Source organism: Marmota monax, unplaced genomic scaffold (assembly GCF_021218885.2).
Source record: "Marmota monax isolate L192 unplaced genomic scaffold, Marmota_monax_Labrador192_F-V1.1 WCK01_AAM20220418_F8-fsc00095, whole genome shotgun sequence".
NCBI classification, from domain to species: domain Eukaryota; kingdom Metazoa; phylum Chordata; class Mammalia; order Rodentia; family Sciuridae; genus Marmota; species Marmota monax.
The window spans coordinates 873916-898570 of record NW_026695244.1 but is presented as its reverse complement, the minus strand read 5'-3'; the positions used below and the strand labels follow the sequence as shown (position 1 = coordinate 898570).

General features: G+C 33.9%; 1 protein-coding gene across 1 annotated transcript in view; it reads left to right on the top strand.

Annotated features, from left to right (window-relative positions):
• Positions 1 to 24655, top strand: part of C2cd6 (C2 calcium dependent domain containing 6) — a 144510-nt gene that overhangs the window by 23192 nt on the left and 96663 nt on the right. Inside the window, 6 exon segments of the mRNA XM_046462999.1 lie at positions 6463 to 6552; positions 8031 to 8082; positions 9664 to 9809; positions 21536 to 21658; positions 23109 to 23153; positions 24113 to 24181. Of these exon segments, the coding sequence (XP_046318955.1) occupies positions 6463 to 6552; positions 8031 to 8082; positions 9664 to 9809; positions 21536 to 21658; positions 23109 to 23153; positions 24113 to 24181 (525 nt within the window).

The following is a 24655-nucleotide window of genomic DNA, read 5'->3' as shown; positions in this document are numbered from 1 at the left end:
TACTTTTTCTTCTATTAGACGCAGGTTCTCTGGTTTTATTCCTAGGTCCTTGATTCATTTTGAGTTGAGTTTTGTGCATGGTGAGAGATAGGGTTTAATTTCATTTTGTTTCATATGGATTTCCAGTTTCTCCAGTACCATTTGTTGAAGAAGCTATCTTTTCTCCAGTGCATGTTTTTGTAACCTTTCTAATATAATTGTAATTTTGTGGGTTAGTCTCTATGTTCTCTATTCTGTACCATTGGTCTACCAGTCTGTTTTGGTGCCAATGCCATGCTGTTTTTGTTACTATTGCTCTGTAGTGTAGTTTAAGGTCTGATATAGTGATGCCGCCTACTTCACTCTCCTGCTAAGGATTTCTTTAGTTATTCTGGGTCTCTTATTTTTCCAGATGAATTTCTTGATTGCATTTTCTATTTCTATGAGGAATGTCATTGGGATTTTGATTGGAATTGCATTAAATCTGTATAGTGCTTTTCAAAGGATGGTCATTTTGATAATATTAATTCTGCCTATCCAAGAGCAAGATAGATCTTTTCATTTTCTAAGGTCTTCTTTGACTTCTTTCTTTAGGGTTATATAGTTTTCATTATATAGATCTTTCACCTATTTCACTAAGTTGATTCCAAGTGTTTTTTTTTTTTTTTTTTTTTTTTGAGGCTATTGTAGATGGGGTGGTTTTCTTTGTCTTCCTTTCTGAGGATTTGTCACTGATATACAGAAATGCCTTTGATTTATGGGTGTTTATTTTATATCCTGGTACTTTGATTAATTCATTTACTAGTTCTAGAAGTTTTCTGGTGGAACTTTTAGGGTCTTCTAGGTATAGAATCATATCATCAGCAAGTAGTGCCAATTTGAGTTCTTCTTTTCCTATGTGTATCTCTTTAATTTCTTTTGCCTATCTAATTGCTCTGGCCAGTGTTTCAAGAACTATGTTAAATAGAAGTGGTGAAATAGTGCATTCCTGTCTTGTTCCAGTTTTTAGACGGAATACCTTCAGTTTTTCTCCATTCAGAATGATGTTGGCCTGGGGCTTAGCATAGATAGCCTTTATGATGTTGTGATATGTTTCTGTTATCCCTAATTTTTCTAGTGTTTTGAACATGAAGGAGTGCTGTATTTTGTCAGATGCTTTTTTTTTTGCTTCTATTGAGATGATCATATGATTCTTATCTTTAAGTCTATTGATGTGATGAATTACACTTATTGATTTCCGTATGTTGAACCAACCTTGCATCTATGGGATGAATCACACTTGATCATGGTGCACGATCTTTTGGATATGTTTTTGTAATCGATTTACCAGAATTTTATTGAGAATTTTTGCATCTATGTTCATTAGAGATATTGGTCTGAAGTTTTCTTTTTTTGATGTGTCAGCCTGGTTTTAGAATCAGGGTGATATTTGCCTCATAGAATAAGTTTGGAAGTGCTCCTTCTTTTTCTGTATCCTGAAATAAGTTGAAGAGTATCAGTATTAGTTCTTCTTTTAAAAGTCTTGTAGAACTTGGCTGGGTGTGCATCTGGTCCTGGGCTTTTCTTGGTTGGAAGACTTTTGATGGCATCACTTAAAATTGATCTGTTTAAATTGTATATAGCATTCTGGTTCAATTTGGACAAATTATATGATTATAGAAATTTGTCAATGCCTTCGATATTTAGTTCCCTCATTTCTAAAGGTAGGAAATTTTTCTGCTATTATTTCACTGAAAATGTGCTGCCACCCTCACAGTATCAACAAAGGATCTTGAGTAGGGGCAATGAGAGCTGGAGAAAAATACCAAGACAAAGAAAACACATAGATATTTTTAAGTAAAGCTAGGGCCAGGTAGGACAGTGCACTCTGATGGAGGAACAGTGACTCAGAACTCACTCTGCAAGTTTATTATGTAGGGTCTCATAATCACGAAGTTAACTATAGGGGCATTGTAAATAGTTTAAGGCTTGTGAGTTATCAAGAGGTTTCTTTGTGCACTAAAAAGTTTCTGAGCTAGTAACATTTTTGTAGCTATCCTACTGTTGCAGTGCTAGGAACATTCTTCTATTATCCTGCTACACCCAGGGAGCCCATTGTCCTGGAATGTCTGTTAGTGTAAGAGCCAAGTGTTAATAACATCCTTGCCTGCTAAGAGCCAAGTATATGATGCATGGCATTTTTGGTCGAAAGGTGACGCCAGCTAGCCATTGAGATGATATGATTATGTTAAGATTTGTATTTATATGGATATTGGATTCCTGCTGTTCACCTAGGCCGGCTTTGTGACTTTTTTTTTTTCGCTGTATGAGTGGATATCCAGGAGTGGGAACTGAGGTCTTCTTATAGCTCTTTATACTTGGGACCTGGTTTTATCTCCCCTATTCTTTGTGTTGAAGTATTGTTGGATCTCAAATGGGACTAGTTTGTGCATGGAGTGAGGTTCACTGTTATTTGGCTGAGTTGTAGCTCTGCAGTAGGATCTCTACCCTGTGAACTTGTAATTTCTCAGTCACTTTTCAGACCCTTTTAGAAAAAGGAGGGGCAAGCAGTAGCAATAATGGTAATGACTAATACACAGCCTTAAAATAAATGTCTGGTGCCTACTTTGATGTCTAGAATACTAATTGCCACATAGAAAGGAATGGTGCTGTCAGCATTTAACATCAGTATCAGTAACAAATACCTGTGAACTACATTTTCTCCTTTAACAGCAGCTGTAAACTGTATCCTCCATCATACTAATAATCACAACAACGTGAATGGTAGGGGCAAGAATTCTACAGACAGACAGTTTGTAGAATAGCTGACAGTAAAGTTACAGTTACTTAAGTGAAGAAAAAATGAAATAGGCAGGCATGAGAAAGTTTAAAAATATATATAAAAAGTGAGCAGAGAGGAAGCAACGGAACAATTAACAGATAATGCTACAAAGAATAAAGAATGAAAATAACTAAAAATAATAATATAAAGAGGAAGAGGAAACAAAAGAATTTGGCTATTAGAGGAGAAAGAAAGTGAGGAGGACATAATGAGAGGAACAAAAACAGATAAACAAAAAATCAAACCAAAACGAACCCACAAAGAATCTGCCCTTCCAAAGTTTAAAAAAAAAAGGCTAAATAATAAAGAGGTAATTAAAATATGATTAAAGTGAAAGAAAAATTATCAAACTGATTAGTGCAGTGATAACACACAGAGTAAAATAGAGTAAAAAAAACAAGTAAAAGAGACAGAGATGGAGAAAAACCTAGAGAAAAAATTCTCAATGAAAAATGAAGGGCTTGTCTGCACTGAGATGGTTAAAAACTGTTTTGCAAGGATGCATGTCACTGCCTATGCTGTTGCATCCTTCTGTGCATTTCTTTGTGGGCTATGAATCCCTTGGATCAAGGACTGACCTCTTTATGTTTCTCACCAAGATGCCAGGCAGTGTGGCCTGGAACTGGCATATGTTGTAGTAGCTCTCTGCTTCCTATCTTATGGTGTAGGGTAGTACATGTTGGGGAGTACTGACAGTTGGAGTTTTGTCTGGATGGAAAGGTCCATGCTGTCCCAGGGCTGATGCAGAGTTCTAAATGGAAACTTCCTGCAGAGAGATTTTGAGCTTGCCCCACCACCTCTGGGTTGGTTAAGATAGCCGCCTCCTCTACTCCATAGGTTCTCCCACGCCAAATTTATTCACAGTGCTTTTTTCTCTTTCTGTCTCAGTTATCCCTCTTCTCTGCAAGGAACAAAGCTGATGCATCTCAAGTATATTTCTTGTTCTATGACTAAAGCTTTTTAATTTCTGTATCTCTATAATGATTTTACTGTCAGATGTTGAATTTTAGTGAATTCTTTTAGAAAACTCACCTTGCTGAGAAGGAATATTCCTACTGCTTGAATCTGAAACTGGAGTAACTACAAAAATCTGTAGTGTTTTATACGTTAATAGCAAACTATCTGAAATGTTGCATTTGTACTAGCTATAAAAAACAAAATATATGTGAATAAATTCATCCAAGGAGGTGAAATATTTCTACCCTGAAAACAACAAAACATTGATAAAAGAAATTGAAGTGAATACAAGTAAATGGAAAGGTATTTCCATGGATTAGAAGAATTAATGTTGTTTAAATGGTTGTATTACCCAAAGCAATCTATAGATTTTATTTTTGGTATATAGGACATTAACACACTTTCAAAAAGTAAAACCACTAAATAATATACTTAGGAAATTATCACTTTCCCTTTCAGCTCATTCTCTCCACTTCACCCCACCTTCTTTCCAATTTTGGTAACCTATTTATGATTTATTCTTCCTATATGACTTCAGATGTATACTTTAATTTTTCCCTGTAATACAAAATATGCTTTGCTTTTGTCATTCAATAATAGTGTAAATCACTGTTATTTCATAGCAATCTTCCTTATTGTTTTAAGTATATGTTATAGTTTATTCAACCAGTATCCTATTTTGGCTGTTAGGTAGTTTGCAGCATTTTGCAGTTGCAAATAATATTGTAATGAAAAACTTTGTGATGTGTTTTCACATTTTAGCAGTGTGTACTCAGGGAAAATGTATAACTTTTAAATCTTTATTTCTGATTATGTCTTTTGGCGTTAAAATGTGTTCTCATTTGTCTTGTTTAGTAGATGTTTTGCCTGAATTCTACCGACTCATATCATGGTCTAGATATCTCTGCTTTCTTATTGTTTTCTTTTTATTTAGTGTATCTGTACCTGTCCCTTTACACTTGCCTTTTGGAATCACTATTTTAGGTATATCTCTCATATTAATAGAGTGACTGTCTTGCTAAACTATCCTATCTGAAAGTCCAGAGTCCTAGGAAATACCTCAGTTCTGGGCAAACTGGAATGGTTGGTTACCCAATAATATTTATGCATAGACTTGAGTTTTGTGAATCCTTGAGCCCATTTAAATATCCTTTTCCTTTAGTATATAATGTTTAGCCCTTACATATTTATTGATGTAACTGATAATGTTTGGTTTCAATATGTCATGTCATACTTCCTATGTCTTTTTCATGTGTTGTGATTATCATTTTTCTTTAAAATTTTCTTTGGTACTTTGCAAAATGTTTTAATTTTTGTTTCCTGATCTTTTATACTTATTTCTCTGTATCATTTTCATTCTCTTCATTGTTTTCCTATCTTTTCCAGTGCCCTGTATCAAGTTTCATTTGAAACCATGCTACCTTGGGCACTTGTCTTTATTTCTAAGATGGTTTTTCTTTTTTAGAAAATTTATTTCTTGAGTTGATACACGCTCATTTTTTTTCTTTTCAGACATTGTTGAATTGTGAATGTAGGCATTAAAAAATATCTCCAAATGCTTGTTTGAAGATCTTTAATTCAGTTTGAAAATTTGTGCTATAATTTACTTCTATTTTGTGTTGTTTTTGGAGGGCAGAATTTTTGTCAGTCACCCCCCATCCCCATTTCTTTTAATAAGAGCTTTTAATGGAGTTTGTCTGGTTTTTCTTATTTCTAATTACTTCATGTGTGTGTGTGTGGGGGGTGGGGGCTATGCATGCATTTAGGTTCAGTTAAAAAAAAAAGATGAACTTGTAGATGATGAGAAGTGAGGGGATAGGTTAAATACGGTGGCCTATGGTTCCTTGTTATTTTGTTATCCTTAATTTCCCCTTGTCACATCATTCTTTCTCATTATTAGATGTATTCAAGGGACACCTCTTTCTTCCTCAGCCCAGAAGTAGTGCTTTCCAGAGAAAGCACCTGTAATCCTTCTCTTTCAGTTCTCTTCTCTATAGCTGTTGCTATACCTCCAAATCCTAGACCCCCGGTCAGAATTTTTGTACTTAGTTTTGAACTTTCTCTTTCTCAGGATAATTATGTCTGTTCTTTCTTTATGGTTCCCACTTCTTTCTGCTCTTTCCCACAGATTCTTTTAAGAGTTTTCTTCTCTTTATCTCTGTCCCCATAGGTTGTGGCAGGAATTTCAGGGAGAGCTCTGTTGGGATTTGTATTTATTCCTCTCCTTATAGGAAATTTGAAGTTTGTGACATGCTTTTTCAAATAATGTTGGAGGCATAAGCCTTGTGTGGTCTCATTTGTATTCCTTGTTTTGACATACTTATATTTGAGTAGAAATTCAGATTCAGGTGATTCCCATTCTAGGACCAATTGGAACTCTTTTTTTTTTTTTTTATAGTTTTCAATAGGTCTTACTGTATGTTCAGTCTTTTGACAAACTGATTAGGTCATGCTTATACTAATATGCACTTTTCTCCTTTTTCATGATTCCCTTATTGATTTTATATTTAATTGTGTACATTTTTATTTCCATGATTACTTATTGATAAATTTATTGAGGATGGGAGTGAGTTTCTTAGGTATATTAGCATCTCACTGTCTAGACTACCTGCTACTTACTGGATACTCTTGAGATAATTACTGAATTAATCTTTTATCTTGTTATATTCTTTTTCTTCTAAACCCTTTGTTTATTTACATGGTAGATGCTGAGAAAAACTCTTCAAGGGTCTGAGAATGAAGAACTAGAAATAGCACCATCTGAGCTACCATCTTTGGTGCCATTTGGGGATGTGGTATGTATGATTAACCCTCAAAAACCCAGTGTAAATTATTTATGATTGGATATAAAGCATTATTGAGGTTTATAATTTGGTAATCAAAGAGTGTGTGCATAAAATGATATTCTCTGAAAACATACTCATGAAGTTATTCTTTTTATGAGTCAGAAAAACATTATAATAATTTCTGAAATTATGGAAATCATCCTGATTCACAGAAACAGTGATTTTTTTAATATTTATTTTTATTTGTACACAATACATTTATTTTGTTTACTTACTTTTATGTGGTGCTGAGGATCAAACCCAGGGCCTTGCATGTGCTAGGCAAGTGCTCTACCGCTGAGCCACAACCCCAGCCCCAGAAACAGTGATTTTTATACTTAAGATTCCCAAATCCAGTTGTATCAGAATTATCTGGGATACTTTTTTAAATCATTGATTTGGGCATCATCTAAGATCTGCTAAGTTGGAATCTCCTTCAGAAGATGGGCCTGGGAATCGGTGTTTTACTGAGCTTTTCTATTGATTTATATATTTATTGCCAGATTGACTTTCAGTTTGAAATTGACCCCACACCCCTTCCCTGTCCAAAAAAGGTCCCACAGAAACAAAAGCCAACATAGTCATCAGACATACATACACTGGATCTGCTATTGAGGCAGAAAAGTCTGTCATTCTGTTTTGGGTGGTTTAGAGTATAGGACATGAGGATCTATGCATATTTGGAACTGAAATATCATGGCATTCCTTTACAAGAATAATGAATACCTTTATTCTTTTATAGCACTATTAGAGAAGTTACTGGGTATAAGAATTTCCCTTGTCCCTCTTCTTTACTTCCTGTCATATACAACCTTTAATATAATATTTCTTCTAATTTTATTGTTTTCTGATACTAAACATGGTTAAGTATACTTTAATAGTATATATTAGAATTAAAGGTTCCTATATTCATTTTGTATTTGATTTATGGTTAAAGCACAATTTTCTTTAACATTTAGAAAAATCTTTTAAAGTGAGAATGACTATTTCTTGATCTCTGGTGTGTTCTAGGCAATGAATGATTGTTGAATGAATTAAGTGGTTTTCGGATACTGAGTAAAAGAGCTTATTCAAAACAAAGTATATTTCTTAATTTTAATGTGCAGTATGCTGTATTTTATCATTTTCACCTAATATAAAATAAAAACAATTCAAAGAATGATGATTAGATTTTAAGTTTATAATGAAATATTCCTTTGCTTTGTGTTCTTGTTCCTGTAAGTTTATTGGGAACTTAATCCTGCTCACTTTTTTTTCCCTCTCTGCTTCTTTCAAATGCTTTCCATTAACTAGATATTTTAAATGAGAAGCAATATTTCTAATGAGAAAAAAACAATAAAGTGAACTTGATTCTTAAAATTTTAAATATAGTTCAGTGTGAAGTGGAAGATAAGTTAACTTTGTAAAACATGCATTTACTATCTGTGTTTTTGTTTTGATGCTTGTAGGTTGGCTGCCTGGCTGTTCATGTAAAGAACTGCAGAAATTTTGCACAGAGGAGTATCCTTTCTTTGGGTTTAAAACTCATAGTATGATTATATCTCATTGTTTTAGTTATCCACTGCTGCATTCCAAACCTCTCCAACACTTTTAGGGCTATAAGACTTTAGCAGTTTTATTGTCAATAATTATCTGTGTATCCACTTGATGGTACCTCTGCTTCACAGTAGCATAGCTTGGGTAGCTGTAGTTACCTGGCAGTTCAAAAGGGCTGTGATATCTCAAGTACCACGTTTACATGTCTGGTGCTTTAGTGAGGATGACTGGAAGGTTGGGCTTAGTTGGGTTGCTGAAATTGTTGGAAGTCTCATGTACTTTTTTTTTTGTGGTGCTTGAGTTTTGCATATGTCAGGTATACATATGTCAGTGTTTTACTGAGCTTTTCAAGTAATACTGAGCTGTATTAGTTGAATTTTTCAAAACTTCTCTTTATATAAAAAGAAACACCAAGTCTCCATAATGAGTGGTTTTATGCCATAAGTTTAAAAATAAGCATTCAGTTTATTTAAGGGACTGATATAAAATAAATCTTTTAAAAATATTTAAAGGAAGCATATGTATTACTTACAAATTAGTATTATATCCAAGAAAAACTTTCATTCTTTCTATGTGGTCCATCATGCTTATTTTTTCCTATACTAATTTTGATTTTAAAATGTTAATATTTTTTATCTTGATTACTAAGATTTTAGTATTCTATTAATTTTACACCCTAGGTGAATGCCATTTTAGTCCCAGTCCTAGTCATGTCCATTGCATTTTATGGGTTAAAGTAATCATAAGGCCAGCTCAGATTCAAGGGCAGAGACGGTAAACTCCACTTTTTTATGTGGAAGTGACAAAAGAATTTTGAACATCTATAATCTATTCCAATCATCATGCAAGTTAAAGGAAAATATATTATCTAGGATGTAATACTAATTTGTTTGAAAGTAGTATATATACTTCCCTCAAATATTTTTAAAGGATTTATTTTATACCAGTCCCTTAAATAAACTGAATGCTTATTTTTGGACTTATGACATAAAACCATTCATTATGGAGACTTTGGTGTTTATTTTTATATAAAGAGAAGTTTTAAAAACATTTTGTGTGGAGATTTGTAAAAGATAATTAAATCATGAAAAAAAATTGTTTTAAAGACTGGAGTACTATGAAAGATAATAAAACAGATCAGTACAGTATAAATAGAGTGTATAGTAAGGTGAACTGGATAGTAGAACACTTTGCTCCAAATTCTGTTGCCTTAAAATTAAAATAATTCTTCCCAAGTGACAGTTTTCTGACTATATAATTTTTCTACAAAATTATGTTGTTATATATATTACATATACCTGGAAGTTAATATGTAGAAAATTTTGCAAAGAAATTATGATGTATATCATATTGTATCTATCAGTGATGGGCCAAATATTATTTTAAGATTTCTTTTCTCTTTTTAAATATACTTTACAATTACCTTGTTTACTTGGTTGATTTTTTTTTTTAGGACTTTAGCCTGAATTATAGAATGAATTAATTTTATAATGTGTATTTGTTCAATTACAACAAAAATTTATTTCCTAAACATTCTATTTTCAGTCACTTCACAACCTTTCATCGATTTGTTCATTCGCATCTCTGTAAACAACATTATGAAATCTACAAAGCGTCGTATCTTACTGCTTAGAAGTAGTGAAAAGAGCACTGTAGTTCGGTTTGATGAAATTAAGTATTTTTCCGTGCAGGTAAAGTTATAATTCTCTTCAGAATATAATATTTCTTTACAGTTTCAAATATTCTACTCTAATTATACCTTTTTTAATAGGAAGGAAAGAAAGATAAGTAGTGACTTTTTATTTGGTATTTATAGTATTCTATTTCTGTACTGTGGTCTATAATGGTATTTTTAAATAAACAGATTGCTGGGAAATGCATAATTTAGTGGATTCTTTTTTGAGATGTTATAGTCTGTGATTTTGAGTGTTTATTATGTATGTTTTTTCTGTAGTTTGGTTTTCCTTTTTCATCTACCTTCTTCTACCCTTTTTTATTTTTATCTACTTTCCTTCTTTTCTGATTTCCCCTTATATAAACTCTTAATTATGTTTACACAGATTAACATATTCAGTCTTTATAACAACTCCAAAAGATAGATTTGTAAATCTATCTATCTATATGTCACATACATGGAGATAGACACAGAGATGTACATATACATTCTCTTATTATCATCCTTATTTTACAGGAGAGGTAACTGAAGTGCTGTGTGGTTAAAGAACTTATGTTAAGGTCATAGAGCTAGTATGTGGTGAGCTGTAATATATGCACTCTGACTCCAGACCACCCATCATTAAAGTGCCTCTCACACCAGGACTTGCTGTGTTTCTATTTATAGTTAAACAGATTCTTAGATTGTAAAATGTATTTCAAACCTTTTTTTTTTTTGAATAGTGACACTATTTCATAGACTTGTAGGATTCATTGATTAAAGCCCAATTATTTCTTAATAGTTTTATTATAGTAGTTGAATTTTAGCAAAATTCTAAAGCATTTCCTTTATACACCATGTGTTTTTACAAAGTTTGAATGTTGGATATGAAAGCATGAATGGAAAAATAAAAGCAACAAATAAGACAGTTTTGCTACAGGTAGTTCATATGGTTTCTTTTATTTTGCAAATAGCTTTCCTAAATTGATAGGCAAGTTCTCAAAAATACCAGGCATGGTGGAGCATTTTTTTTTTTTAGAAAGAAACTGTGCCACTGTCAGGTATGTGAAGGTTCAGTGCGGGAGGGGAAGCTCTCCTGTGAACCAAAAGAAAAAAATTTACTGATTTCAAGGAATGCACATTCCACCATCTGGCAAATACATAAGGAAACTATCATCCTGCATAGCTGCAGTAACAGAGAAGAGATTTCCAGCACTTTCCTGTGTATTCAGTGAGAGCTGGGATGGGACTTTGTTGTCTAGGCTTTCTGCATGGGAGATGAGAAGTCCCTGGAGAGAGAGTAGGGGAGAACGTGGAGAGGAGAGAGGGAGAGAGAGTCTAAGACTCAACAACCTCTGATTTTCTTTTCACTGGGTTGGTGATCACCAGCCCTGAAGGAAGTCATTGAGCTGGGAGAATGGACCTCTTGGAGGCTCTGAGCAGTAGGAGTGAGATTGATTGTCATGCAGAGGAAGATGGAGCAGCTTTCCTTTTGAAATTAGCAGTCTGAGCTTTGCTTTGTGTTAAGGGTCCAGTTTGTATGGATGTGGAATGAGATTGGGAATGGGTGTGCCTTGATTTGGTTTGGTGGAAAGCATGCCTGCCACACTCCACCCAACCCCAGACCTGGTGGGCAGCTACCTTCCCCATGCTCAGAGGTATTTGGAGGATTTGTTGGGGTAACTGAGACCCTAGCCATCCCCTGTTACCCCCATAAAACAAATGGAGGCTCTTGTGATATGGAATGCAGCACAATCAGGATCAATCTGCAGGTGAGTGTGTTGGTCAGAAGTTCTGCTATAGCCATGCCCTGTCCCTAGGCCTACTGAGGGTGAATCTAGTTTTGCAGTAAATAGCATACACTTAGGACTTTCTGTTGTTAAGGAGGAGTGGAGCTCACCATACAAACTCCCCTAATAAATTTTGCCTATTTGGGTTGGAATTAATGAGGAACAAACTCTGATTATATCCTACACACCTACCTGTAGCTGGTGGATTCTAAAATGAAGCCCTGGAAAAAAGGGCTTAATTTTAATTACATTTTAATTGCTTCAGTAAGGAGAAATTTTAATCTTTTGTTTGTTTGTTTTCTGAGTTCATTATTTTTTGTAAATGGTTTTGTTTTATTTTCTCTCATTTGTTTTCCATATTTATATCTAATTTTATGTATATTTTTAATTAATTGACTCTTTTCAGTATTTCTTTTCTTTCTCAACTTTATTTCTATCCCATCCTTCCTCTCCACTTGCTCCTCTCCTCTTCCTTTCCCTTCCCTTCTTTTCCCTTCCCTTTCTTTTCCCTTGCTTCCTAAGATGTAATTTAATATTTACAGGCCTTGCCAGGCATAGTGGCACATTCCTGTAATCCCAGAGGCTTGGGAGGCTGAGGCAGGAGGATGATGAGTTCAAAGCCAGCCTCAGCAACTTAGTGAGGCCCTGTCTCTAAATAAAGTATTTTAAAATGGGGTGCTGGGAATGTGGCTCAATGATTAAACACACCTGAGTTCAATCCCTGGTCCCCTTTCCCCCTCAAAAAGATTTATTGGTCTTGAGGAAGGACTAGAGAATATAGGTTAATAGCATAGATAACCTATTCAGTGAAATAATGCCATAAAAGTTCCCAAAATTTGGAAATGAGATGGACATTCAGATATGGAGACATTTAGAACCCCAAATAGTCAAGACCTGAAAGAAACCTCTCTATATTATAGTAGGGTTAAAATGCCAAAAATTCAGAACAAAGAAGGAACTTTAAAAGCTGCAAGAGAGAAATGCCAAGGCATCAATGGAGACAAACACATCAGACTAACAGGTTTTTCAGAACTCTAAAACACAGGAGACCATGGAACTATGCATATCATACCATGAAAGGAAGCAACTGCCAATCCAGATTACTATATCCTGCAAAGTTATCCTTCAGGATATAAGGAAATATAAAAACCTTCCAAGATAAACATGAACTAAAAAATTCATGACCACTAAGTCAGCATTGAAGATGATACTTAAAGGAATCCTGCACACAGGATAAGAAGATAAAACATCCAAGTGAGCATGGAAAGGATAAATATCATTAGCAGAGTAGATAAGCACGAGAATTAGGAACAAATAAAGCATTAGAAATAAAATGACGGGAAGTATACATACCTCTCTGTAGTAACACTGTAAATGGTCTTGATTCTCCAATTAAAAGATATATACTGTCTTATTGGATTAAAAAATAAGACTCAACTGTATGTTATCTGTTTACACACACCTCACCAGGAAAGTTACTCTCAGACTGAAATTGAAAGGATGGAAAATTATATTCCATGCAAATGAAATCTGGAAGCAAGTGGGGGTAGCTTTTTTTTATCATACAAAGCAAACTTCAAGCCAAGATTAAAAGAGCCAAAGGTCACTATATATTGATAAAAAGAACCATCCAACAAGAAGATATAACAATTATAAATATTTGTGCCCCAAACGTTGGTACAATTTCATAAAACAAACACTAATCAACATAAAGGAGCATATAGATCCTAATTCAATGCACTACTCTCAGTAATGGTCATTCAGACTAAAAATTAAAAAAAAAGACACTGCAGAGTTAAAGCAACACCTTAGATCAAATTTACTTGACATCCTCAGAATATTTCATCTAACAACAACTGAATATACCCTCTTCTCAACTGCTCACAGAACTTTCTTCAAAATAGATCATATAATAGGCTACAAAGCAAGTTTTAGCAAATATAGAAAAAAAGAATTCCTTGCTTCTTATCAGATCATAATGTAATTAAATTAGATATCAACAGTAATAAAAGCTACAGAAACTCTTCAAAAACATGGAGATTGAATTATTGTTCAAACTTTTGAATTATGACTGACAGGGTCTTCAAAGAAATCAGGGGAAAAATTAAAAAACTCTTATAATCAAATGGGAATGGAACCACCATTTTGACCCAGCTATTCCTCTTCTTGGACTATACCCAAAGGACCTAAAAACAGCATGCTATAGGGACACAGCCACATCAATGTTTAAAGCAGCACAATTCACAATAGCTAAACTGTGGAGCCAACCTAGATGTCCTTCAGTGGATGAATGGATAAAAAAAATGTGGCATTTATACACAATGGAATATTACTCAGCAATAAAAAATAAGATCATGGCATTTGCAGGGAAATGGATGGCATTAGAGAAGTGAAGTTAGCCAGTCCCCCAAAACAAATGCTGAATGTCTTCTCTGATATAAGGGGGGTGACTCAAAATGGGGTTGGGAGGGGGAGAGCAAGGGAGGAAGATTACCTCTAGATAGGGAATAGGGGTGGGAGGGAAAGGAGGGAGAAGGGGAATAGCATGGATTGTGAAAGGAGACCCTCATCATTATACAAAATACATGTATGAAGATGTGAATTTGGTGTCAACATACCTTCTATATAATCAAAGATATGATAAATTATGATATAATGGTGTATTAAGAATTGTAATGCAAAAATAAAAATATTTAAAAAATGAGAATAGAAACATAATATAGAAGAATCCGGCGGGTATAGTAAAGGCAGTTCTAAGAGGGAGTGCCTACATAAAAACAAAACAGATATAAAATGAATGACCTAATGCTGTATCTCAAGAGTCTTAGAAAAATGAGACCAATTCCAAACCAGTACAAAGAAAGAATTAAGATCAGAGATGAAATTATTGAAGTAGAGAATTGAAGAATAGCACAAACAATAAATGAAAAAATCAGTTGTTTCTTTGAAAAGCTAAACAAGATTGATAAACTAATAAAATTAGAAATGGAAAAGGAGATATTATAACAGACACCACTGAAATCCAGAGGATCATTAGGGACTGTTTTGATAAACTTACATGCCAATAAAGTGGAAAATCTCTGAGAAATGGTTGCATTTCTAGACATATATTTCATATCAAAATTGAAGCAAGAGAACATAGAAAACATAAACAGACCAACAAGCAATGAGATTGAAGCAGTAATAAAAAGTCTCCCATCAAAGAAAAAAAAGCCCAAGACCAGATGGATTCATGACTGAATTTTTTAAGCCTTTTGAAGAAGAACCAACACCAATTCTTCTCAAATTATTCTGTGAAATACAAAGGAAAGAAACACTTCCAATGCTCCTTTATTATTCCATGAAATACAAAGGAAAGGAATACTTCCAAACTCATTCTACAAAGACACTATCACCCTGAATTCAAAACTGGACAAAGACACATCAAAGAAAGAAAATTACAGGCCAATGTCCTTGATGAACATAGATGCAAAAATTCTTTTTTTTCAGTTGTTGATGGACTTTATTTTATTCATTTATTTATATATATATATATATATATATATATATATGGTGCTGAGAATCAAACTCAGTGCCTCACAATGTGAAGCAAGTGCTCTATTACTGAGCCACAACCCCAGCCCACAAAAATTCTTAATATAACATTTGCAAACCAAATTGAGTGGTGCATTAAAAATATCATACACTATGATCAAATGGGTTTTATTCCAGGGATATAAGGATGATTCAGCAATGTAATTCATATAAATTAAATCAAGGACAAAAAGCACATAATTATCTCAGTAGATGCAGAAAAAAACTTTTGACCAAATTCAGCACCCATTCATGATACAATCACCGAAGAAATTAGATTGAAGGAACTTATTTCAATATTATAAAGACTTATATATGACAAATCTAAAGCCAACATTATAGTGAATGGGGGAAAACTGAAAGTATTTTCTCTAAAATCAAGAGCAAGATAAAAGTGTTCATTTTCACCATTCCTTTTCAGTGTTGTACTGAAACTTCAGGCAGAGTAATTAAGCATGAGAAAGAAATAAAAGGGATGACAAAAAGGAGAAAAAGTCAAATTGTCAAGTGTTCCCTTTTTACACTTCATGAAATAGTTTGTGGAGCAATGGCATTCATTATTATTTAAAGGTCTGATGGAATTCAGCTGGGATTTGCTTTGTTGGAAGGGTTTGTATGATATATTCAGAATCATTGCTTCCTATTGGTCTGTTAAGGTTTTTTTATATACTCTTGGTTCAAATTTCACAGGTCATATGTATTTAGAAATTTATCAAATTCCATTCAATTTATTGGAGTTTTCAAAATCGTCCCAAATGATCCTCTGGGTTTCAATGATGTCTAAGGTGATTTCTCCTTTTTCGTCTCCAATTTTCCTTATTTGTGCCTTCTCTCTTTTTCATTTGGTAGTTTGGCTAAGGGTTTATAAATCTTGTTTATCTTTTTAAAGTACTAAATCTTCCTTATGTTGTTCCTTTGTATTATTCTCTATTTTATTATTTTTAGCTCTCATATGAATTATTCCTTCCTTCTAATGGTTTTGAAATTGGTTCTTTTCTTTTTCTAAAACCTTAAGACACATCATTAGGTTCTTAATTTGTGATCTTTCTGATGTTTTAATGTGATACTCATAGCTATAAACTTTCCTCTTAGAATCATCTTCATCAAGTTCTAGAGATGCTGTGTATCTCTCTTCTCATTTGATTCTAAGAATTTCTTATTTCTTCCAATTTCTTTTATGACCCATTCACCATTCAAATTTGTATTGTTCAATCTCCCTGTGTTTATATAGTTTTTGTAGTTTATTATACTATTGATTCCTAATTTCATTCCATTATACTCTGATAAAATAAAATGCAAGAAATTATATTTTTTTTGTATTTGCTAAAACCTCTTTTGTGACCTAAAATATGGACTAATTTGGAGAAAGTTCCATGAGCAGCTGTTTTGGGATAAAAAATTCTGTAAATATCTGTTAATTCCATTTGATTTAAGGTATCTTTAGGTCTGAAATGTCTTTGCTGATTTTATATCTGGATGACCTATTTTTTATTCTAATTAGTTATGTATGATAGTAGAATGCATTTTGATACATGATGTAGAGTTACACCAGTCATGTAATCATATATGCACATAGGGTAATAATGTCTGATTCATTGTGCTATCATTACTACCCCCATATCATCCCCTTCAGTCCCCTCTGTCTAACCCAACGTACCTTTATTCTTCCCTACCCATCCCCTGTGGTAGATTAGCTTCTGCATATCAGAGAAAACATTTGGTCTTTCTTTGGTTCTTTGGGATTGGCTTATTTCACTTAGCATGATATTCTTCAGTTTCATCCATTTACTGGCAAATGCCATAATTTCATTCTTCTTTAAGGCCGAGTAACATTTCATTGTGTATGTATACTACATTTTCTTTATCCATATATCTGTTGGAGGGTACCTAGATTGGTTCCATAGCTTAACAATTGTGAATTGAGATGCTATAACCATTGATGTGGCTGCATTACTATAGTATACTGATTATAAGTCTTTTGGGTATAAACTGAGGAGTGGAATAACTGGGTCAAATGGTGGTTCCATTCCAAGTTTTCTGAGGATTCTCCATACTGCTTTCCATAGTGATTGCACCAATTTGCAGCCCCACAGCAATGTATGAGTATACCTTTTTTCTCCCTACATCCTCGCCAACATTTATTGTTACTTGTATTCTCTTTTTTAAAAAAATTTTTTGTAGTTGTAGATGGACAGCATGCCTTTATTTATTTTTATGTGGTGCTAAGGATAGAACCCAGTTTCTCACACATGCTAGGCAAGTTATTTGAGCTACAACACTGAGCTACAACCCCAGCCCTGCGTATTCTTTAATTTTTTTTTAGTTGTAAATGGACACAATACCCTTATTTTGTTTATTTTTATGTGGGGCTGAGAATTGAACCCAGTGCCTCACACATGTAAGGCAAGTGCTCTGCCACTGAGCCACAATCCCAGCCCGCCTGTGTATTCTTGATAATTGCCATTCTGACTGGAATGAAATAGAATCTCAGTGTAGTTTTGATTTGCATTCTCTAATGCCTAGTGATGTTGAACTTTTTTTTATATATTTGTTGACTGATTGTATTTTTTCTTCTGTGAAGTGCCAAAACAGTTTCTTAGCCCATATATTGATTGGGTTATTTGTTTTTTTGATGGTAAGTTTTTAGAGTTCTTTATATATCCTGGAGATTAATGCTGTATCTGAGTTCCATGGGGGAAAGATTTTCTCCCATTCTGTAGGCTCTCTCATCATGTTATTGATTGTTTCCTTTGCTTTGAAGAAACTTTTTAATTTGATTTATCCCATTTATTTAGTCTTGCTATTACTTTTGGGGCTTTAGGAGTCTTGTTAAGGAAGTCAGTTCCTAAGCTGACATGGTATAGATTTGCCTACTTTTTCTTCTAGTAGGCACAGAGTCTCTGGTCTAATGCCTGGGTCTTGATCCACTTTGAGTTGAATTTTGTGCAGGGTGAGAGATAGGGGTTTAATTTCATTTTGCTACATATGGATTTCCAGTTTTCCTAGCACCGTTAGTTGAAGAGGTTATTTTTTCCCCAGTTAATGTTCTTGGCACCTTTGTTTTTGTATAAAAAAACTGTATTTATGTGGGTTTTTCTCTATGGATGATGTATCTGTTGATGAGAAAAGCATGCTGAAATCACCTGCTATTTTTGGAATTTATCTGAGCCTTTATTTCAATTACTGTTCATTTCATGTACTTAGATACACCAATGTTTGGAGCATAAATATTTTACTTTCTGTGTTAGTCAGCTTTTCATTGCTGTGACCAAAATATCCTACAATGAAAATTTAAGAGGAGGAAAAGTTTATTTTGAGTTCATGGTTTCAGAAGTTCAGCCCATGGTTGGCTTAGTTTTCTGTAAGCCCAATCTTAGGCAGAATACCATGGTGACAGAATACCATTGTGGAAGAAAGATGTCCGCTTCATGGTGGTGGGGGGGGGGGAAGAGAGAGAGAAAAAAAAGAAGAGGAGGAGGAGGAGGAGGAGGAGAAGGCAGAGCAGGAGGAGGAGAGAGAGAAGAAGAAGGAGGAGGAGGAGGAAGAAGGAAGAGGAAGAAGAAGAAGGAAGGGGAGGGGGAGAGGGGGGAGGGACGAGGATATGTTATCTATCAATCTTTCACTTTTGAAAATAATGTACCTTTTTCTATGTGTGAGTGTGTTGTTGTTTTTTTCTAATTTTACTCTAATGTATTTGTATTTGGATATCTTTTTGTTATGTTGGGATATATTGACTACTTAAATCGTATTGCTGATATTCATTGGTTCTGGAAAATTTTTAGCTTTCATTTTTTCAAATAGTGTCTCTCTTGCCTATTTTCTTGATCCTCTATTTTATTTTTTGGCACTCTGAATAACGTGTGTTAGATGTTCTTATTTTATCTTTCATGTCTTTTTTCTTCCTCCGTCTCTACCATTCTTCCTATCTTTCTTATTCTTGTTCTTTCTCTCTTTGTTTTTTTCCTATCACTTTGTGTCTCTGCCTTGCATTTTTGGGGCTGGGACTGTAGCTCAGAACTTGCCTAGCACATGCAAGACCCTGAGATTAATATCCAGCACTGCAGTACACACACACACACACACACACACACACACACACACACACTTGCACCACACCTTTGAATATTTATTCCATTTCACTAATTTTGTTAAAATTTGAGTATTTTGTCATAAAATCCATTCAGTGGGTGCTTTTATTCAATTATTTTAGTTTTCATTTCTTCAAGTTCTGTTTGAGTCTTCTTTGTTCAGGTGTGCTAAATGATTTTTACATTTTCTTGTAAGAACATATCAGGAGGGGTTGGGGTTGTGGCTCAGTGGTAGCGCGCTTGCCTAGCATGCATGAGGCACTGGGTTCGATTCTCCGCAACACATACAAATAAGTGAAAGTAAAAGTCCATCAACAATGAAAAATAAATAAATAAATAAAAGAGCATATCAGGAATGTATTTTCAGATTTTTTTTTTACCTTAATTATTCTAAGCCTATTTCTCTAAAATTCCAACATTTGAGGATTTTGTGGGTCTGTTTCTACTGATCCTCATTCATGGTGTTTTATTTCCATGCTTACTTAGTTATTTTTTACTATGATCTTTCATTTTCTATGGAAAATTATTTGTGGAACTCCTTTGAGGCATAGAATGAAAATGGCAAATGTAAAAAAGATCTTTGTTTGCTTTTAAGGCATGTGAGACTACTACCAATTTTGGACCACTTTAAAACAAATGTTATATTTGAGAATTAAAAAAAAAATTATGCCAGACATGGTAGTGCATGCCTGTAATCCCGGTGACTCTGGAGGCTGAGGCAGGTCGATTGCAAGTTCAAAGACAGCCTCAGCAACTTAGTGCTTAGTGAGGTCCTAAGCAACTTAGCAAGATCCTGTCTCAAAAACAAAACAAATGGTCTATGGATGTGATTCAGTAGTTAAATGTCCCTGGATTCAATCCCTATTACCAATAAATAAATAATTGAATGAATGAATGAAATAATTAAGTTGTCCTATTTTAATTTTTTAATTTTGTGGCAGAATATACATAATATAAAATTTACCATCCATTTTAAATGTCAGGTTCAAGAGTTTTTATGCCATTAAGTGGATGTGAATTTAGGCTACAGTTCACCAAACAGGTTTTTGCTTATTACTTATTAGGAACTCCTTGCCTCCCCTTCTTCTGTATAGTGCAACTTTCCTTGCAGCCTCTATAAATGGGATGGGAGAATGGTTCCCCATTCACTGAAGCCACAGCTCTTTGAGTTCCTAGAATTATGGAAGAAGGGTTGAACAGGAAACCTTTGTTAAATGCCTAAATGCTTCACTTGTTGTCTTCTCTTTTCTGTACCTTTCAAGGTCTTAAAAACTGCAGTTTTAGGTTAGCTGATTGAGAAATACCCCATGGGAAAATGCAACTTAAGGATCAAGTTTACCTCTCTGAATGTTTACTAATACTTGGAGTTTATGTGATTACTTCTTACCATTTTATTTACACTTTCATGCTTTTAAGAAGATAACTTTTAAATTTTTATTCAGCATTGATAGTTGTAAACAAACTGGTTCTAATAATCTATATTCCACATTGCTGAAAAACTGAGCCTGCTGCTCTCTCTCTCAATCACTGCACTGCGTTACAGGGCCTCATTTCCTTTTTCTCATTTCTCAGGGGAAAACAGTTACAAACATAACTTTCAGAAGTTTCGTACCAACTGTGTGGTATCAACCATGGGAAGAAACATTATAGAAGGAACTAGGATCTTGGGAATGGGGAAGCATGTGATTTGTTTCTAATTAGCAAAATTGTATATAAAATGTAAACATTATATAATAATGGTATTGTACTTCAGACATCACAGGGTTGAGAGTTTCACATTCAAGTTTAATGGTATGAGTTAAAAAACAAGGGCCAGAGATATAGCTCAGTGGTAGACCATTTGCTGTACCTTAGATTTGATCCCCAACACTTTAGGATTTAAAAAAAAAAAAAAAAAAGAAATGTGACAAAATGTTAAAGAATAGAGACAGAAAAGGATATTAGATATTCTTTAATTTTGAATATATGGGTAACCTTAATTTGAATTACCTGGATTATTTGGATTTCATATTAGATATTGATGGGATTACCTTTGATAATATAGTTTCAGTAGTTCAGAGTGAAAGTTTGTATAGCATTAAAAAAAAGGATTGTTGGCAATGGATGATTTAAACAGATCATAATTAACATTAGATATAAACAAGGTCCTGATTTTATTAGTTATAATTAGTTATACACATAATATAATTTATAGTATTGTACTTCAGACATCACAGGGTTGAGAGTTTCACATTCAGGTTTATTTGGAAATAATATCTGGATTTAAGACTGAAAATCTTATGGGTTTTTTTTGTATATATTTTGATATTGAGGTTCCCCGACGTCAAGATGATACACGGAATAATATTTCCTTGGAACTAATGCAACATAGCAAGACAGAAGTTTATCCTGTCTTATTAGGGAATGCTGAGGTACATCTTTATGAAGTAATTCAGGTATGTATAAAAATCTTTTTGTTTTCACCTTGATTCCACATTGTCCAGTTGGCACTTCTTGTTGTGATTCTTTATACCTAATAGACTCCTTTTGTTTTTTATCTAATTAAAGAATTAGTGACGCAAATATCTGAAAAACAATAGAATCACCAAAAAGTATGAGACTTAAAAGAAGAAAAATTTTTATACTCCTTTGTAATAATACAATTTGAAAGCAATTGAGGGTTATGTGAAGTATACCTCTTGACCTGGAGGGCTTTTGGAGAGAAAGTACCTTCATTTGAGCAGTCTATAAGAAAAGCATTGTATCTTCCACAGTGAGCTGGATCTTAGGTAAAGCAGAAAGGTAGAAGATATGTTTAGTGAGGCAGTTAAATGTAGGTTTGTTAACCATGGAAGTAGCAGAAGATTCTGGGAGAAAAGGGAAACATGGTTTGGGTGGATGTGGAGAGAAGACTAAACCCTGTTCTGGGTCTTTCCATGATGTATAGACCAATAGTTCTCAGACTGTGCCTAATTTTGTTCTCCATTTTATAAAGCAGTAGTTTACTATAAGCTATTCCATTCTGAGGTTAAGTACTTAGGTAGAATGATTCTACACCTTGTTTATACAAGTGAAAAACCATCATCTGCCTCATACAATAGTATGGTACAAATGGATAAATAAATTAACCATGCTAATACAAATGACCACCTGTGAACTTATCAAATTAACCAGAAGCACAGGGATGCATGAATATATCAAACTCATATGGAAAAACCAGGCCCCTGAGCTTATTGAACATACTAGACCAGTGAATAAAGCAATCCCTCACTTAAGACTCACAAAAGAAGGAACACCCTTAGACTGAACCCTGTAGCACCTGATCACATCACCTGGTCACTTGTGATGAGCCTTGCCCAGGAAAATCACCACCGTGATGTAGTTTATGAATTTATTTTGGAAAGACATGAATTTGTTTGGTCTGTTAATGACATGGCTCATTCACAATAGTGGTCTAATTCAGGACATTAGAGATGAGTACAGATGGTGACCAACATATCAAGATTTATCTGGTTTACAAGAGCACAGCAGTTCTGGGGGGAGAAGCAAGGTATTCAGTCCTGTCAAGAATCAGATCATCATGTAGATTTATGTATAAGGAACGCCCCCTCACAAAGAATATAGGCATAGCAGTTGCTCTAAGATTTGCAAAATGGTGAACTATTAACTAGCAAAAACATTTTTGTCTAAAATATAAATGCAAATATTAACATTTCTGTTACTTGTACTCAGAATTCTTTTCTTCTTTTGAACATTCATTTTATTTGTATTTTAGCTATTAGCTTCATATGTGCATTTGAAAAATCATTACCTGATTCTTTCTTGCTATAATATGTTTTAGATAATATATGGGAAAACATAGATGAGTAATTCTACATTGAAGAATTTTATTTTATTTTTTTCTAGAAAGGGTGCTTTACTGAAGAATTACAGTTATTGAATAAAAATACAGTAAGAACTTTACTAAAACTTTCTAAGTTTTGTGTGCATGGAATATTCTCTTAGCAGTTTATAGAACTTTATTCTGATATTGTTTGTATTCTACATCTTTTTGTTTTTTTATTACCCTAACAGTTACTTGAATTAGTAAATTACATTTAACTAACAGTTACTTATGTGTAAAATTAGTAAAAATGTAATTAAATATAAAGTACAAATATTTGCTCACAAAATTCTCACACCTCCCGCGCCCCTTTTAAAAGCTGCTCTCTTACTGTTAAGTTGTGAAGGAGAAAATTAGAAATCCTCATGTGAGAGAATAGAATGGCTCTGACTGCTGCTTGGACCACAGAGCCTCAGGAACAACCCCCGCTGCACTGAGGGAGGATTATGTTTCTCCTTGGGGAGTTTCTGAAGAGATATTCTCAGTGCTTTATTTGTAATTAAGTTCTTAAAATTAATTAACTTGATTATTTGCTCTTCTATTCCAAGAGACTTCTGTCTCAAGGCCAAAACAAGGGCAAGGAACACAAGGTTATCTCCTTTGACATCCTTCTTCATTTCACACATAAGCAACCTGGGATTGACAGGGGTGAGATCACTTATATAAATCAAAATTTTATCTGAAATTGGGAGTGGAGGTGTGAGGAATGTGAGTAAATAATGTACATATATGTATATGAACATGTATTTATGCCAGTGTCTTTGCCTATTAACAATTTTGAGTTGATATTTTCCATACTTTAATCATACAAAAATATTTAACTCTAACATGAAAGATTTTAACATTTCAGGAAATGAATAGATTTTCTATAGGTACTCCTTGTGTAAATATTTATTTCTTAAAATCAGGAGATTCATACTTGGGCTTTTGTAACTTACACATTTGTGAAGTAAAACTATCACTTGCTATCACCTTTCTAATGAAATACCATTCCTATCAAACAATAAAATCCAGTTGCCATTTTTAGTTTATCTGCAGGTTGGAGGTGGAATTTATGTTCTCCTATGGAAATTTTGGTTATGGATTTTCACATCAGGTTAGTTCCCCTCTTTTAAAAACTTAGATTCTATTTTGGCTCTTCATTCAAATCATTTTCTTTTGAGCCTCTGTTTTTTTCCAGTTTGTTAAATACTAATTTTGAAGAATTTATGGTGGTTCATGCCTGTAATCCCAGCAGCTTGGGAGGACTGAGACAGGAGGATCTCAGTTTTGCTGCCAGCCTCAGCAACTTAGAGAGAGGCTCTAAGCAACTTAGTGAGACCCTGTGTCTAAATAAAAAATAAAAAAGTCCTGGGGAATATGGTTTAGTAAGTAATGCCTTTGGATTCAAACCCTGGTACCAAAATAAATGTTTTTGAAAGAATGCTGCTCTACTTTCTGCCCTTGAGGTATATAGACTTTTCTTCTGCCTAAAAACAAGAGACTTTACCATTATTTCCTTATACATTTTTAAATGTATCTTTCATGTCAGAAACTTTATTACAAAACTTGCTTTTGTGTTATACCTACA